The sequence below is a fragment of the Bombina bombina genome, chromosome 1 (assembly GCF_027579735.1).
Source record: "Bombina bombina isolate aBomBom1 chromosome 1, aBomBom1.pri, whole genome shotgun sequence".
In the NCBI taxonomy this organism is placed as follows: domain Eukaryota; kingdom Metazoa; phylum Chordata; class Amphibia; order Anura; family Bombinatoridae; genus Bombina; species Bombina bombina.
The window spans coordinates 1,335,259,810-1,335,276,416 of NC_069499.1; the positions used below are offsets into that span (position 1 = coordinate 1,335,259,810).

General features: G+C 41.7%; 1 protein-coding gene across 1 annotated transcript in view; it reads left to right on the top strand.

Moving 5' to 3' along the window:
• Window positions 1-16,607, top strand: part of FCSK (fucose kinase) — a 234,822-nt gene that overhangs the window by 123,375 nt on the left and 94,840 nt on the right. Inside the window, exons 18-19 of the mRNA XM_053702250.1 lie at window positions 2,284-2,511; window positions 4,824-4,967. Of these exons, the coding sequence (XP_053558225.1) occupies window positions 2,284-2,511; window positions 4,824-4,967 (372 nt within the window). The remainder of the gene's footprint in view (window positions 1-2,283; window positions 2,512-4,823; window positions 4,968-16,607) is intronic.

A 16,607-nucleotide genomic window follows, 5' to 3' on the forward strand; every position in this document is an offset into this window, starting at 1 on the left:
TCAGGATGGTTTAGATAAAGGTTTGTCCGCAAGTTCCTTGACAGGACAAATCTCTGCCCTTTCTGTTCTTTTTCACAGAAAGATTGCTAATCTTCCTGATATTCATTGTTTTGTACAAGACTTGGTTCGTATGGTCATTCAGTCAATTTCTCCTCCTTGGAGTTTGAATTTGGTTCTGGGGACTCTTCTAGCTCCTTCTTTTGAACCCATGCATTCATTTGGACATTAAACTTCTTTCTTGCAAAGTTTTGTTTCTTTTGGCCATCTCTTCTGCCAGAAGAGTCTCTGAATTATCTGCTCTTTCTTGTGAGTCTCCTTTTCTGATTTTTCATCAGGATAAGGCGGTGTTGCGAACTTCTTTTGAATTTTTTTCCTAAGGTTGTGTATTCTAAAAACATTAGTAGAGAAATTGTGGTTCCTTCATTATGTCCTAATCCTAAGAATTCTAAGGAGAAATCATTGCATTCTTTGGATGTTGTTAGAGCTTTGTAATATTATGTTGAAGCTACTAAGAATTTCCGAAAGACTTCTAGTCTATTTTTCATCTTTTCTGGTTCTAGAAAAAGCCAGAAAGCTTCTGCCATTTCTTTGGCATCTTGGTTGAAATCTTTAATTCATCATGCCTATGTCGAGTCGGGTAAAACTCCGCCTCAAAGGATTACAGCTCATTCTACTAGGTCAGTTTCTACTTACTGGGCGTTTAGGAATGAAGCTTCGGTTGATCAGATTTGCAAAGCAGCAACTTGGTCCTCTTTGCATACTTTTACTAAATTCTACCATTTTGATGTGTTTTCTTCTTCTGAAGCAGTTTTTGGTAGAAAAGTACTTCAGGCAGCGGTTTCAGTTTGAATCTTCTGCTTATGTTTTCATTAAACTTTATTTTGGGTGTGGATTATTTTCAGCAGGAATTGGCTCTCTTTATTTTATCCCTCCCTCTCTAGTGACTCTTGCGTGGAAAGATCCACATCTTGGGTAGTCATTATCCCATACGTCACTAGCTCATGGACTCTTGCTAATTACATGAAAGAAAACATAATTTATGTAAGAACTTACCTGATAAATTCATTTCTTTCATATTAGCAAGAGTCCATGAGGCCCACCCTTTTTGTGGTGGTTATGATTTTTTTGTATAAAGCACAATTATTCCAATTCCTTATTTTATATGCTTTTGCACTTTTTTCTTATCACCCCACTTCTTGGCTATTCGTTAAACTGATTTGTGGGTGTGGTGAGGGGTGTATTTATAGGCATTTTAAGGTTTGGGAAACTTTGCCCCTCCTGGTAGGAATGTATATCCCATACGTCACTAGCTCATGGACTCTTGCTAATATGAAAGAAATGAATTTATCAGGTAAGTTCTTACATAAATTATGTTTTTAAAGAACATCCCAATTTACTTCTATTATCTAATTTGCTTCATTCTTTAGATATCTTTTGTTAAACAAATAGCAATGCACATCGGTGAGCCAATCACATGAGGCAAATGCGTGCAGCCACCAATCAGAAGCTACGGAGCATATCTAGATATGCTTTTCAGGAAAGAATATTAAGAGAATGAAGCAAATTAGATTATATAAGTAAATTAGAAAGTTGTTTAAAATGGTATTCTCTATCTGAATCATGAAAGAAAAAATCTGGGTTTAATGTCCCTTTAAATGTATGGTGACATGTAACACTACCAACCTAAAATGAAGTAAAACCGATAAAGTGTGCATTTTACTACTACTCCCCTTCATATGTTACTTTACAAATAATATATATGTGTATATATATATATATATATATATATATATATATATATATACAGTATATATATATATATATATATATATATCACTTTTTATGTCTTTTCGTCTGTGTATATGCCCATTTTTTTCAGTATTTATATGTCTGTCTATGTATCAGTGTCTTTTGCGCACCTTTGCATTGCTTTCTTCATTAGTATTAAATAAATAAAAAAACATTGTTTAAAGAGTCATAAAAGTAAAAGAATTACATGTTCTAGTTTGTTTGACCAGTGACCCTGCACTACTCTGTGGTTAATCCCCGCAAAGGGATTTAAACAGTCGCACAACTGTAACTAGTGCTGCTGATTGGATTAGTGGTAGTTTCCACTCCTGAGCAGCAGTTAAACAAATAGTAGTGCAGGGTCGTTAGTCTTAAAATCACATGCTCTAATGAATTGTATCATGTCATTTTTTTTACTCTTATGATCTTTTAATGCACCTAGGTATGTTCATAGTAAATCATTTTCCTTATGCTGAGGTTACCTTTGATTGGTAGGTGGCTGGAGTGACACCCCACCCATCACTTATGAGCATGGTGGTGCAGTAGTGAATATAGCTGTGCTGGTAGATGGACAGAGACCTATGGGAGCTCGTGCAAGAAGAATATCCCAACCAGAGCTGCTTCTTTTCAGTGACAGTGGCCCAAAAGGAATGCAACTACATACTCAGGTGACGTGCAAGAGGCTCTCAGATTTGCAAGACTATTGCCAACCCCACGCGCCAGGTAACTACCACTATTGGACAGTCAGTTGGATACATTCTATAATTTGTTGTCAGCTGTCTTTGGGTCTGTGGTATCCTTACTTAGTTCTTGTGATTTGACCACTTTCTATTTTCTTCTGTTATGTGTGATCAGTCCACGGGTCATCATTACTTCTGGGATATAACTCCTCCCCAACAGGAAATGCAAGAGGATTCACCCAGCAGAGCTGCATATAGCTCCTCCCCTCTACGTCAGTCCCAGTCATTCTCTTGCACCCAACGACTAGATAGGATGTGTGAGAGGACTATGGTGATTATACTTAGTTTTTATGACTTCAATCAAAAGTTTGTTATTTTAAAATAGCACCGGAGCGTGTTATTACTTCTCTGGCAGAGTTTGAGGAAGAATCTGACAGAGATTTTTTACTATGATTTTAACCGGAGTCGTTAAGATCATATTGCTGTTCTCGACCATCTGAGGGAGGTAAAGGCTTCAGATCAGGGGACAGCGGGCAGATGAATCTGCATTGAGGTATGTGGCAGTTTTTATTTTCTGAATGGAATTGATGAGAAAAGCCTGCCATACCGTTAAAATGACATGTATGTATACACTTCAGTATTCTGGGGATGGTATTTCACCGGAACTACTGTGTTAAAGGTCACTAATCCTTTTAATAACTATTCTCATGTTAAACGTTTTTGCTGGAATGTAGAATCGTTTACATTGCTGAGGTACTGTGTGAATAAATATTTGGGCATTATTTTCCACTTGGCAGTTTTCTGCTTTAATTGTGACAGTTTCGTTTCTCTTCACTGCTGTGTGGGAGAGGGAGGGGCCGTTTTTGGCGCTCTTTGCTACGCATCAAAAAATTCCAGTCAGCTACTTTTATATTTCCTGCATGATCCGGTTCATCTCTGACAGATCTCAGGGGTCTTCAAACTTCTTTGAAGGGAGGTAAATTCTCTCAGCAGAGCTGTGAGAATTCTTATAGTGACTGTGTATAAAAAACGTTGTTTTGTTTTCTTATGTACAAATTTAATTAGTGTTGTTTTTTTTTACTAAAGGGTTTATCAGCTAGTTCATTAAAGGGACAGATTTCAGCTCTGTCCATCTTGTTACACAGACGTCTGTCAGAAAATCCAGACGTCCAGTCCTTTTGTCAGGCTTTAGCTAGGATCAAGCCTGTGTTTAAAGCTGTTGCTCCACCATGGAGTTTAAACTTAGTTCTTAACGTTTTACAGGGTGTTCCGTTTGAACCCCTTCATTCCATTGATATAAAAATGTTATCTTGGAAAGTTCTGTTTTTAATGGCTATTTCCTCGGCTCGAAGAGTCTCTGAGTTATCAGCCTTACATTGTGATTCCCCTTATCTGATTTTTCACTCAGACAAGGTAGTTCTGCGTACTAAACCTGGGTTCTTACCTAAGGTAGTCACTAACAGGAACATCAATCAAGAGATTGTTGTCCCATCCTTGTGTCCAAATCCTTCTTCAAAGAAGGAACGTCTTTTACACAATCTGGATGTAGTTCGTGCCCTCAAGTTCTACTTGCAGGCAACTAAAGATTTTCGCCAAACTTCTTCCTTGTTTGTCGTTTACTCTGGACAGAGGAGAGGTCAAAAAGCTTCTGCTACCTCTCTCTCTTTTTGGCTTCGTAGCATAATACGTTTAGCCTATGAGACTGCTGGACAGCAGCCTCCTGAAAGAATTACAGCTCACTCCACTAGAGCTGTGGCTTCCACTTGGGCCTTTAAGAATGAGGCCTCTGTTGAACAGATTTGCAAGGCTGCAACTTGGTCTTCGCTTCATACTTTTTCCAAATTTTACAAATTTGACACTTTTGCTTCTTCGGAGGCTATTTTTGGGAGAAAGGTTCTTCAGGCAGTGGTTCCTTCTGTATAATGAGCCTGCCTATCCCTCCCGTCATCCGTGTACTTTTGCTTTGGTATTGGTATCCCAGAAGTAATGATGACCCGTGGACTGATCACACATAACAGAAGAAAACATAATTTATGCTTACCTGATAAATTCCTTTCTTCTGTTGTGTGATCAGTCCACGGCCCGCCCTGTTTTAAGGCAGGTAAATATCTTTTAAATTATACTCCAGTCACCACTTCACCCTTGGTTACTCCTTTCTCGTTGATTCTTGGTCGAATGACTGGGACTGACGTAGAGGGGAGGAGCTATATGCAGCTCTGCTGGGTGAATCCTCTTGCATTTCCTGTTGGGGAGGAGTTATATCCCAGAAGTAATGATGACCCGTGGACTGATCACACAACAGAAGAAAGGAATTTATCAGGTAAGCATAAATTATGTTTTGTTGTTATCTCCCAGGGGCTCTTCTGAAAGCAGCATTTATTTGTTCTGGTACTGTGGACTTAGCATCCCAGAAATCTTTGCAGGAACAGCTGAGTGAGAAATATGGAGGAGGCTTTGAGCTGCATACATGGTCAGATCTTCCACATGGTTCTGGTTTGGGTAGGTTTCATTGTATTGTTGAATTATTCTCATTATACGTTGTATAAGGTATGTCATTAGTATAAGTATTTACAATATTAAAACATGTAACCGTTTAGGGCTAGATTACAAGTGTAGCGCTAATTTATCGTGCGCCCGTAAACAGGAAAATTCATTACAAATGGCTGGTTATTACTACCGCTAGCTTGCGGTAGCAATTTGCACTCAAAAAATTAACCAGTGGTCAGACTTAAAGTTAATTTCTCCAACATTGGTGTGTCCGGTCCACGGCGTCATCCTTACTTGTGGGATATTCTCTTCCCCAACAGGAAATGGCAAAGAGTCCCAGCAAAGCTGGCCATATAGTCCCTCCTAGGCTCCGCCCACCCCAGTCATTCTCTTTGCCGTTGCACAGGCAACATCTCCACGGAGATGGTTAAGAGTTTTTTGGTGTTTTAATGTAGTTTTTATTCTTCTATCAAGTGTTTGTTATTTTAAAATAGTGCTGGTATGTACTATTTACTCTGAAACAGAAAAGGATGAAGATTTCTGTTTGTAAGAGGAAGATGATTTTAGCAGACAGTAACTAAAATCGATTGCTGTTTCCACATAGGACTGTTGAGATGAAGTAACTTCAGTTGGGGGAAACAGTTAGCAGACTTTTCTGCTTAAGGTATGACTAGCCATATTTCTAACAAGACTGAGTAATGCTGGAAGGCTGTCATTTCCCCTCATGGGGACCGGTAAGCCATTTTCTTAGTCAAACATAAAAGAATAAAGGGCTTAAAAAGGGCTAAAAAACTGGTAGACATTTTTATGGGCTAAATCGATTGCTTTATTGGGGCATATTATTCAGATTCTAGCTAACAATTGGCATTTATAATCTTGGGGAACGTTTAAAAAACGGCAGGCACTGTGTTGGACACCTTTTCTTCTGTTAAGTGTGATCAGTCCACGGGTCATCATTACTTGTGGGATATTATCTGCTCCCCTACAGGAAGTGCAAGAGGATTCACCCAGCAGAGTTGCTATATAGCTCCTCCCCTCTACGTCACCTCCAGTCATTCTCTTGCACCCAGCAACTAGATAGGTCGTGTGAGAGGACTATGGTGATTATACTTAGTTTTATATCTTCAATCAAAAGTTTGTTATTTTAAAATAACACCGGAGTGTGTTATTACCTCTCTGGCAGAGTTTGAGGAAGAATCTACCAGAGTTTTGCTATGATTTTAGCCGGAGTAGTTAAGATCATATTGCTGTTTCTCGGCCATCTGAGGAGAGGTAAACTTCAGATCAGGGGACAGCGGGCAGATGAATCTGCATAGAGGTATGTAGCAGTTTTTATTTTCTGACAATGGAATTGATGAGAAAATCCTGCCATACCGATATAATGTCATGTATGTATACTTTACACTTCAGTATTCTGGGAGAATGGTAATTCACTAGAATTACACTGTAAGAAAGACATAAAGCTGTTTAATAACTAGAGATTATGTTTAACGTTTTTGCTGGAATGTAAAATCGTTTTCATTTACTGAGGTACTGAGTGAATAAATGTTTGGGCACTATTTTTCCACTTGGCAGTTGCTTAAATCTGTTTTTTTCTGTCAGTTTCTGTTCTCCCTCACTGCTGTGTGTGTGGGGGAGGGGCGCTTTTACTATGCATCAAATATTTCAGTCAGCACAGCAGAGCTGTGAGAATTATAGTTTGACTGAGATAAAAACGTTTATTCTGTAATTTGTTTCCTGCTTTCAGAAATTGTTATCTTTGCTAATGGGATTAAACCTTTGCTAAAGTTGTGTTGTTTAATTGCTGAGGGGAACAATCCTTTGCTAAAACTGTATATTCTGACAAAGATTGATGCTATAACTTAATTATTTTAACTGTTATAATTTTTTTCTGTGCTTCTTAAAGGCACAGTTCGTTTTCATATTATTTGTAAATTACTTTGAAAAGTATTTTCAAGTTGCTGTTTATTTGCTAGTGTGTTAAACATGTCTGATTCAGAGGAATATCTCTGTGCTATATGTGTTAATGCCAAAGTGGAGCCCAATAGAAATTTATGTACTAAATGTATTGATGCTACTTTAAAAAACAGTCAATCTGTACAAATTGAACATATTTCACCAAACAACGAGGGGAGAGTTATGCCGACTAACTCGCCTCACGTGTCAGTACCTGCATCTCCCGCTCAGGAGGTGCGTGATATTGTAGCGCCGAGTACATCTGGGCGGCCATTACAAATCACATTACAAGATATGGCTACTGTTATGACTGAAGTTTTGGCTAAACTACCAGAACTAAGAGGTAAACGTGATCACTCTGGGGTGAGAACAGAGTGCGCTGATAATGCAAGGGCCATGTCTGATACTGCGTCACAGTTTGCAGAACGTGAAGACGGAGAGCTTCATTCTGTGGGTGACGGTTCTGATCCAAATAAACTGGACTCAGACATTTCAAATTTTAAATTTAAGCTTGAGAACCTCCGTGTGTTACTAGGGGAGGTATTAGCGGCTCTGAATGATTGTAACACAGTTGCAATCCCAGAGAAAATGTGTAGGTTGGATAAATATTTTGCGGTACCGACGAGTACTGACGTTTTTCCTATACCTAAGAGACTTACTGACATTGTTACTAAGGAGTGGGATAGACCCGGTGTGCCTTTCTCACCCCCTCCTATATTCAGAAAGATGTTTCCAATAGACGCCGCCACACGGGACTTATGGCAAATGGTCCCTAAGGTGGAGGGAGCAGTTTCTACTTTAGCTAAGCGTACCACTATCCCAGTGGAGGATAGCTGTGCTTTTTCAGATCCAATGGATAAAAAATTAGAGGGTTACCTTAAGAAAATGTTTGTTCAACAAGGGTTTATATTGCAACCTCTTGCATGTATTGCGCCTGTCACGGCTGCAGCAGCATTTTGGTTTGAGTCTCTGGAAGAGACACTTCAATCATCCACACTAGATGACATCACACACAAACTTAAATTCCTTAAGTTAGCTAATTCATTTATTTCAGATGCCGTAGTACATTTAACTAAACTTGCGGCTAAAAATTCAGGATTCGCCATTCAGGCACGCAGAGCTCTGTGGCTGAAATCCTGGTCAGCTGATGTTACGTCTAAATCTAAATTGCTTAATATTCCTTTCAAAGGGCAGACCTTATTCGGGCCCGGCTTGAAAGAGATTATTGCTGACATTACAGGAGGTAAAGGTCATGCCCTGCCTCAGGACAAGGCCAAAGCCAAGGCTAGACAGTCCAATTTTCGTTCCTTTCGTAATTTCAAAGCAGGAGCAGCATCAACTTCCTCTGCACCGAAACAGGAAGGAGCTGTTGCTCGCTACAGACAAGGCTGGAAACCTAACCAGTCCTGGAACAGGGGCAAACAGGCCAGAAAACCTGCTGCTGCCCCTAAGACAGCATGAATTGAGGGCCCCCGATCCGGGACCGGATCTAGTGGGGGGCAGACTTTCCCTCTTCGCCCAGGCTTGGGCAAGAGATGTTCAGGATCCCTGGGCGTTAGAGATCATATCTCAGGGATACCTTCTGGACTTCAAATCCTCTCCCCCAAGAGGGAGATTTCATCTGTCAAGGTTGTCAACAAACCTAACAAAGAAGGAAGCGTTTCTACGCTGCGTACAAGATCTTTCATTAATGGGAGTGATCCATCCAGTTCCGCGGTTGGAACAAGGACAAGGGTTTTACTCAAATCTGTTTGTAGTTCCCAAAAAAGAGGGAACCTTCAGGCCAATCTTGGATTTAAAGATCCTAAACAAATTCCTAAGAGTTCCATCGTTCAAGATTGAAACTATTCGAACAATTTTGCCCATGATCCAAGAGGGTCAGTACATGACCACAGTGGATTTAAAGGATGCTTACCTTCACATACCGATTCACAAAAGCCATTACCGGTATCTAAGGTTTGCCTTTTTAGACAGGCATTACCAGTTTGTAGCTCTTCCATTCGGACTGGCTACGGCTCCAAGAATCTTCACAAAGGTTCTGGGCACTCTTCTGGCGGTACTAAGACCGCGAGGAATTTCAGTAGCTCCGTACTTAGACGACATACTGATACAAGCTTCAAGCCTTCAAACTGCCAAATCTCATACAGAGATAGTACTGGCATTTCTAAGGTCGCATGGATGGAAAGTGAACGAAGAGAAAAGTTCTCTCTTTCCACTCACAAGAGTTCCCTTCCTGGGGACTCCGATAGATTCTGTAGAAATGAAGATTTACCTGACAGAGGACAGGTTAACAAAACTTCAAAGTGCATGCCGTGTCCTTCATTCTATTCAACACCCGTCAGTAGCTCAATGCATGGAGGTAATCGGACTAATGGTAGCAGCAATGGACATAGTTCCTTTTGCACGCCTACATCTCAGACCACTGCAACTGTGCATGCTAAGTCAGTGGAATGGGGATTACTCAGATTTGTCCCCCACTCTAAATCTGAATCAAGAGACCAGAAATTCTCTTCTATGGTGGCTTTATCGGCCACATCTGTCCAGGGGAATGCCATTCAGCAGGCCAGACTGGTCAATTGTAACAACAGACGCCAGCCTACTAGGTTGGGGCGCTGTCTGGAATTCTCTGAAGGCTCAGGGACTATGGAATCAGGAGGAGAGTCTTCTTCCAATAAACATTCTGGAATTGAGAGCAGTCCTCAATGCTCTTCTGGCTTGGCCCCAGTTAACAACTCGGGGGTTCATCAGGTTCCAGTCGGACAACATCACGACTGTAGCTTATATCAACCATCAGGGAGGGACAAGAAGCTCCCTAGCAATGATGGAAGTATCGAAGATAATTCGCTGGGCAGAGTCTCACTCTTGCCACCTGTCTGCAATCCACATCCCGGGAGTGGAGAACTGGGAGGCGGATTTCTTAAGTCGTCAGACTTTTCATCCGGGGGAGTGGGAACTTCATCCAGAGGTCTTTGCCCAAATACTTCGACGTTGGGGCAAAACAGAGATAGATCTCATGGCGTCTCGACAGAACGCCAAGCTTCCGCGCTACGGGTCCAGATCCAGGGATCCGGGAGCGGTCCTGATAGATGCCTTGACAGCACCATGGACCTTCAGGATGGCTTATGTGTTTCCACCTTTCCCGATGCTTCCTCGATTGATTGCCAGAATCAAACAGGAGAAAGCATCAGTGATTCTAATAGCGCCTGCATGGCCACGTAGGACTTGGTATACAGATCTGGTGGACATGTCATTCTGTCCACCTTGGTCGTTACCTCTGAAACAGGACCTTCTGATTCAGGGTCCTTTCAAACATCAAAATCTAACTTCTCTGAAGCTGACTGCTTGGAAATTGAACGCTTGATCTTATCAAAGCGTGGTTTTTCTGAGTCAGTTATTGATACCTTAATACAGGCTAGGAAGCCTGTTACCAGAAAGATTTACCATAAAATATGGCGTAAATACCTATATTGGTGCGAATCCAAAGGTTACTCTTGGAGTAAGGTTAGGATTCCTAGGATATTGTCTTTTCTACAAGAAGGTTTAGAAAAGGGGTTATCCGCTAGTTCCTTAAAGGGACAGATCTCAGCTCTGTCCATTCTGTTACACAAGCGTCTGTCAGAAGTTCCAGACATTCAGGCTTTTTGTCAGGCTTTGGCCAGGATTAAACCTGTGTTTAAAGCTGTGGCTCCACCATGGAGTTTAAACCTTGTTCTTAACGTTTTACAGGGTGTTCCGTTTGAACCCCTTCATTCCATTGTTATAAAGTTGTTATCTTGGAAAGTTCTATTTTTAATGGCTATTTCCTCGGCTCGAAGAGTCTCTGAGTTATCAGCCTTACATTGTGATTCTCCTTATTTGATTTTTCACTCGGATAAGGTAGTTCTGCGTACTAAACCTGGGTTCTTACCTAAGGTAGTCACTAACAGGAATATCAATCAGGAGATTGTTGTTCCATCCTTGTGCCCAAATCCTTCTTCGAGGAAGGAACGTCTTTTGCACAATCTGGATGTAGTTCGTGCCCTTAAATTTTATTTACAGGCAACTAAAGATTTTCGACAAACGTCTTCCCTGTTTGTCGTTTACTCTGGTCAGAGGAGAGGTCAAAAAGCTTCTGCTACCTCTCTCTCTTTTTGGCTTCGTAGCATAATTCGTTTAGCTTATGAGACTGCTGGACAGCAGCCTCCTGAAAGAATTACAGCTCATTCCACTAGAGCTGTGGCTTCCACTTGGGCCTTTAAGAATGAGGCCTCTGTTGAACAGATTTGCAAGGCTGCAACTTGGTCTTCGCTTCATACTTTTTCCAAATTTTACAAATTTGATACTTTTGCTTCCTCGGAGGCTATTTTTGGGAGAAAGGTTCTTCAGGCAGTGGTTCCTTCTGTATAAAGAGCCTGCCTATCCCTCCCGTCATCCGTGTACTTTTGCTTTGGTATTGGTATCCCACAAGTAATGATGACCCGTGGACTGATCACACTTAACAGAAGAAAACATAATTTATGCTTACCTGATAAATTCCTTTCTTCTGTAGTGTGATCAGTCCACGGCCCGCCCTGTTTTTTAAGGCAGGTAAATATTTTTTAAATTATACTCCAGTCACCACTACACCCTTGGCTTCTCCTTTCTCGTTGGTCCTTGGTCGAATGACTGGAGGTGACGTAGAGGGGAGGAGCTATATAGCAACTCTGCTGGGTGAATCCTCTTGCACTTCCTGTAGGGGAGCAGATAATATCCCACAAGTAATGATGACCCGTGGACTGATCACACTACAGAAGAAAGGAATTTATCAGGTAAGCATAAATTATGTTTTTTAGTCTGGGGGCCTTTCTAGTTATAGACTGAGCCTCATTTTCGCGCCATTACTGCGCAGTTGTTTTTGGAGAGCATGCATGCAGATGCATGTGTGAGGATCTAAGAATCACTAAAAAAGCTTCTAGAAGGCGTCATTTGGTATCGTATTCCCCTCTGGGCTTGGTTGGGTCCCAGCAAAGACTATAGCTGGGACTGTATAGGGGTTAAATTTAAAAACGGCTCCGGTTCCGTTATTTTTAAAGCTCTGAAATTTGGTATGCAATACTTTTAATGCTTTAAGACACTGTGGTGAAATTTTGGTAATTTTTGAACAATTCCTTCATACTTTTTCACATATTCAGTAATAAAGTGTTTTCAGTTTGAAATTTAAAGAGACAGTAACGGTTTTATTTTAAAACGTTTTTTGTGCTTTGTTGACAAGTTTAAGCCTGTTTAACATGTCTGTACCTTCAGATAAGCTATGTTCTATATGTATGAAAGCCAATGTGTCTCCCATTTAAATTTATGTGATAATTGTGCCATAGCGTCCAAACAAAGTAAGGACAGTAATGCAACAGATAATGATATTGCCCAAGATGATTCCTCAAATGAAGGGAGTAAACATGATACTACATCATCCCCTACTGTGTCTACACCAGTTTTGCCCATACAGGAGGCCCCTAGTACATCTAGTGCGCCAATACTTATTACCATGCAACAATTAACGGCTGTAATGGATAACTCCATAGCAAATCTTTTATCCAAAATGCCTACTTATCAGAGAAAGCGCGATTGCTCTGTTTTAAACACTGAAGAGCAAGAGGGCGCTGATGATAATTGTTCTGACATACCCTCACACCAATCTGAAGGGGCCATGAGGGAGGTTTTGTCTGATGGAGAAATCTCAGATTCAGGAAAAATTTCTCATCAAGCTGAACCTGATGTTGTGACATTTAAATTTAAATTAGAACATCTCCGCGCACTGCTTAAGGAGGTGTTATCTACTCTGGATGATTGTGACATGAGGAGGTTATGGACAGAGTTCACGCACTTAAATTGGCTAACTCTTTTGTTTTAGATGCCGCTTTGCAATTAGCTAGATTAGCGGCGAAAAATTCAGGGTTTGCTATCGTGGCGCGCAGAGCGCTTTGGCTAAAGTCTTGGTCAGCGGATGTGTCTTCCAAGACAAAATTGCTTAACATCCCTTTCAAAGGTAAAACATTATTTGGACCAGAATTGAAAGAGATTATTTCAGACATCACTGGGGGAAAGGGCCATGCCCTCCCACAGGATAGGTCTTTTAAGGCTAAAAATAAGCCTAATTTTCGTCCCTTTCGCAGAAACGGACCAGCCTCTAATTCTGCATCCTCTAAGCAAGAGGGTAATGCCTCACAACCCAAACCAGCCTGGAAACCAATGCAAGGCTGGAACAAGGGTAAGCAGGCCAAGAAGCCTACCACTGCTACCAAAACAGCATGAAGGGATAGCCCCCGATCCGGGACCAGATCTAGTGGGGGGCAGACTCTCTCTCTTTGCTCAGGCTTGGGCAAGAGATGTTCAGGATCCTTGGGCGCTAGAAATAGTTTCTCAAGGTTATCTCCTGGAATTCAAGGAACTACCCCCCAAGGGGAAGGTTCCACAGGTCTCACTTATCCTCAAACCAAATAAAGAGACAGGCATTCTTACATTGTATAGAAGACCTGTTAAAGATGGGAGTGATACATCCAGTTCCAATAAGAGAACAAGGAATGGGATTTTATTCCAATCTGTTCGTAGTTCCCAAAAAAGAGGGAACATTCAGACCAATTTTGGATTTGAAGATCCTAAACAAATTTCTCAGGGTACCATCGTTCAAAATGGAAACTATTTGAACGATCCTACCCACCATCCAGGAAAGTCAATTTATGACTACCGTGGATTTAAAGGATGCATACCTACATATTCCTATCCACAAGGAACATCATCAGTTCCTAAGGTTCGCTTTTCTGGACAAGCATTACCAGTTTGTGGCACTTCCATTCGGATTAGCCACTGCTCCAAGGATTTTCACAAAGGTACTAGGGTCCCTTCTAGCGGTTCTAAGACCAAGGGGCATTGCAGTAGTACCTTACTTGGACGACATCCTAATACAAGCGTCGTCCCTGTCAAAAGCAAAGGCTCATACGGACATCGTCCTAGCCTTTCTCAGATCTCACGGATGGAAGGTGAACAAAGAAAAAAGTTCTCTGTCCCCGTCGACAAGAGTTCCCTTCTTGGGAACAATAATAGATTCCTTAGAAATGAGGATTTTTCTGACAGAGGTCAGAAAATCAAAACTTCTAAGCTCTTGTCAAGTACTTCATTCTGTTCCTCGTCCTTCCATAGCGCAGTGCATGGAAGTAATAGGATTGATGGTTGCAACAATGGACATAGTTCCTTTTGCACGAATTCATCTAAGACCATTACAACTGTGCATGCTCAAACAGTGGAATGGGGATTATACAGACTTGTCTCCGATGATTCAAGTAGATCAAAAGACCAGAAATTCACTCTGTTGGTGGCTGACCCTGGACAATCTGTCCCAGGGAATGAGTGGGTCATTGTCACGACCGACGACAGTCTAGTGGGCTGGGGCGCGGTCTGGGAATCCCTGAAAGCTCAGGGTCTATGGTCTCGGGAAGAGTCTCTTCTCCCGATAAACATTCTGGAACTGAGAGCGATATTCAATGCTCTCAGAGCTTGGCCTCAACTAGCAAAGGCCAAATTCATAAGGTTCCAATCAGACAACATGACGACCGTTGCATATATCAATCATCAGGGGGGAACAAGGAGTTCCCTGGCGATGAAAGAAGTGACCAAAATAATTCAATGGGCGGAGGATCACTCCTGCCACTTGTCTGCGATCCACATCCCAAGAGTGGAAAATTGGGAAGCGGATTTTCGGAGTCGTCAGACATTCCATCCGGGGGAGTGGGAACTCCATCCGGAAATCTTTGCCCAAATAACTCAATTATGGGGCATTCCTGACATGGATCTGATGGCGTCTCGTCAGAACTTCAAGGTTCCTTGCTACGGGTCCAGATCCAGGGATCCCAAGGCGACCCTAGTAGATGCACTAGTAGCACCTTGGACCTTCAACCTAGCTTATGTGTTTCCACCGTTTCCTCTCATTCCCAGGCTGGTAGCCAGGATCAATCAGGAGAGGGCCTCTGTGATCTTGATAGCTCCTGCGTGGCCACGCAGGACTTGGTATGCAGACCTGGTGAATATGTCATCGGCTCCACCATGGAAGCTACCTTTGAGACAGGACCTTCTTGTTCAGGGTCCATTCGAACATCCGAATCTGGTTTCCCTCCAACTGACGGCTTGGAGATTGAACGCTTGATTTTATCAAAGCGTGGGTTTTCAGATTCTGTAATAGATACTCTGATTCAGGCTAGAAAGCCTGTAACTAGAAAAATTTACCATAAAATATGGAAAAAATATATCTGTTGGTGTGAATCCAAAGGATTCCCATGGAACAAGATAAAAATTCCTAAGATTCTATCCTTTCTACAAGAAGGTTTGGAGAAAGGATTATCTGCAAGTTCGCTAAAGGGACAGATCTCTGCTTTATCTGTCTTACTGCACAAAAGACTGGCAGCTGTGCCAGATGTTCAAGCATTTGTTCAGGCTCTAGTTAGTATCAAGCCTGTTTACAGACCTTTGACTCCTCCCTGGAGTCTAAATCTAGTTCTTTCAGTTCTTCAAGGGGTTCCGTTTGAACCTTTACATTCCATAGATATTAAGTTACTATCTTGGAAAGTTTTGTTTTTGGTTGCTATTTCTTCTGCTAGAAGAGTTTCAGGGTTATCTGCTCTGCAGTGTTCTCCGCCCTATCTGGTGTTCCATGCAGATAAGGTGGTTTTGCGTACTAAGCCTGGTTTTCTTCCGAAAGTTGTTTCTAACAAAAATATTAACCAGGAGATAGTTGTACCTTCTTTGTGTCCGAATCCAGTTTCAAAGAAGGAACATTTGTTACACAATTTGGACGTTGTCCGTGCTCTAAAGTTCTATTTAGAGGCTACTAAAGATTTCAGACAAACATCTTCCTTGTTTGTTGTTTATTCTGGTAAAAGGAGAGGTCAAAAAGCGACTGCTACCTCTCTTTCCTTTTGGCTTAAAAGCATTATCCGATTGGCTTATGAGACTGCCGGACGGCAGCCTCCTGAAAGAATCACAGCTCACTCCACTAGGGCTGTGGCTTCCACATGGGCCTTCAAGAACGAGGCTTCTGTTGACCAGATATGTAAGGCAGCGACTTGGTCTTCACTGCACACTTTTGCCAAATTTTACAAATTTGATACTTTTGCTTCTTCGGAGGCTATTTTTGGGAGAAAGGTTTTGCAAGCTGTGGTGCCTTCCGTTTAGGTAACCTGATTTGCTCCCTCCCTTCATCCGTGTCCTAAAGCTTTGGTATTGGTTCCCACAAGTAAGGATGACGCCGTGGACCGGACACACCAATGTTGGAGAAAACAGAATTTATGCTTACCTGATAAATTACTTTCTCCAACGGTGTGTCCGGTCCACGGCCCGCCCTGGTTTTTTAATCAGGTCTGATGAATTATTTTCTCTAACTACAGTCACCACGGTACCATATGGTTTCTCCTATATATATTTCCTCCTGTCCGTCGGTCGAATGACTGGGGTGGGCGGAGCCTAGGAGGGACTATATGGCCAGCTTTGCTGGGACTCTTTGCCATTTCCTGGGGAAGAGAATATCCCACAAGTAAGGATGACGCCGTGGACCGGACACACCGTTGGAGAAAGTAATTTATCAGGTAAGCATAAATTCTGTTTTTTATAATTTCCCCCAAAATACAGTGCGTAGTGCATTTTTTAAAATAAAAAATAGCATCTTTTTTTTTTTTTTTTTTTTATTAACTGCAC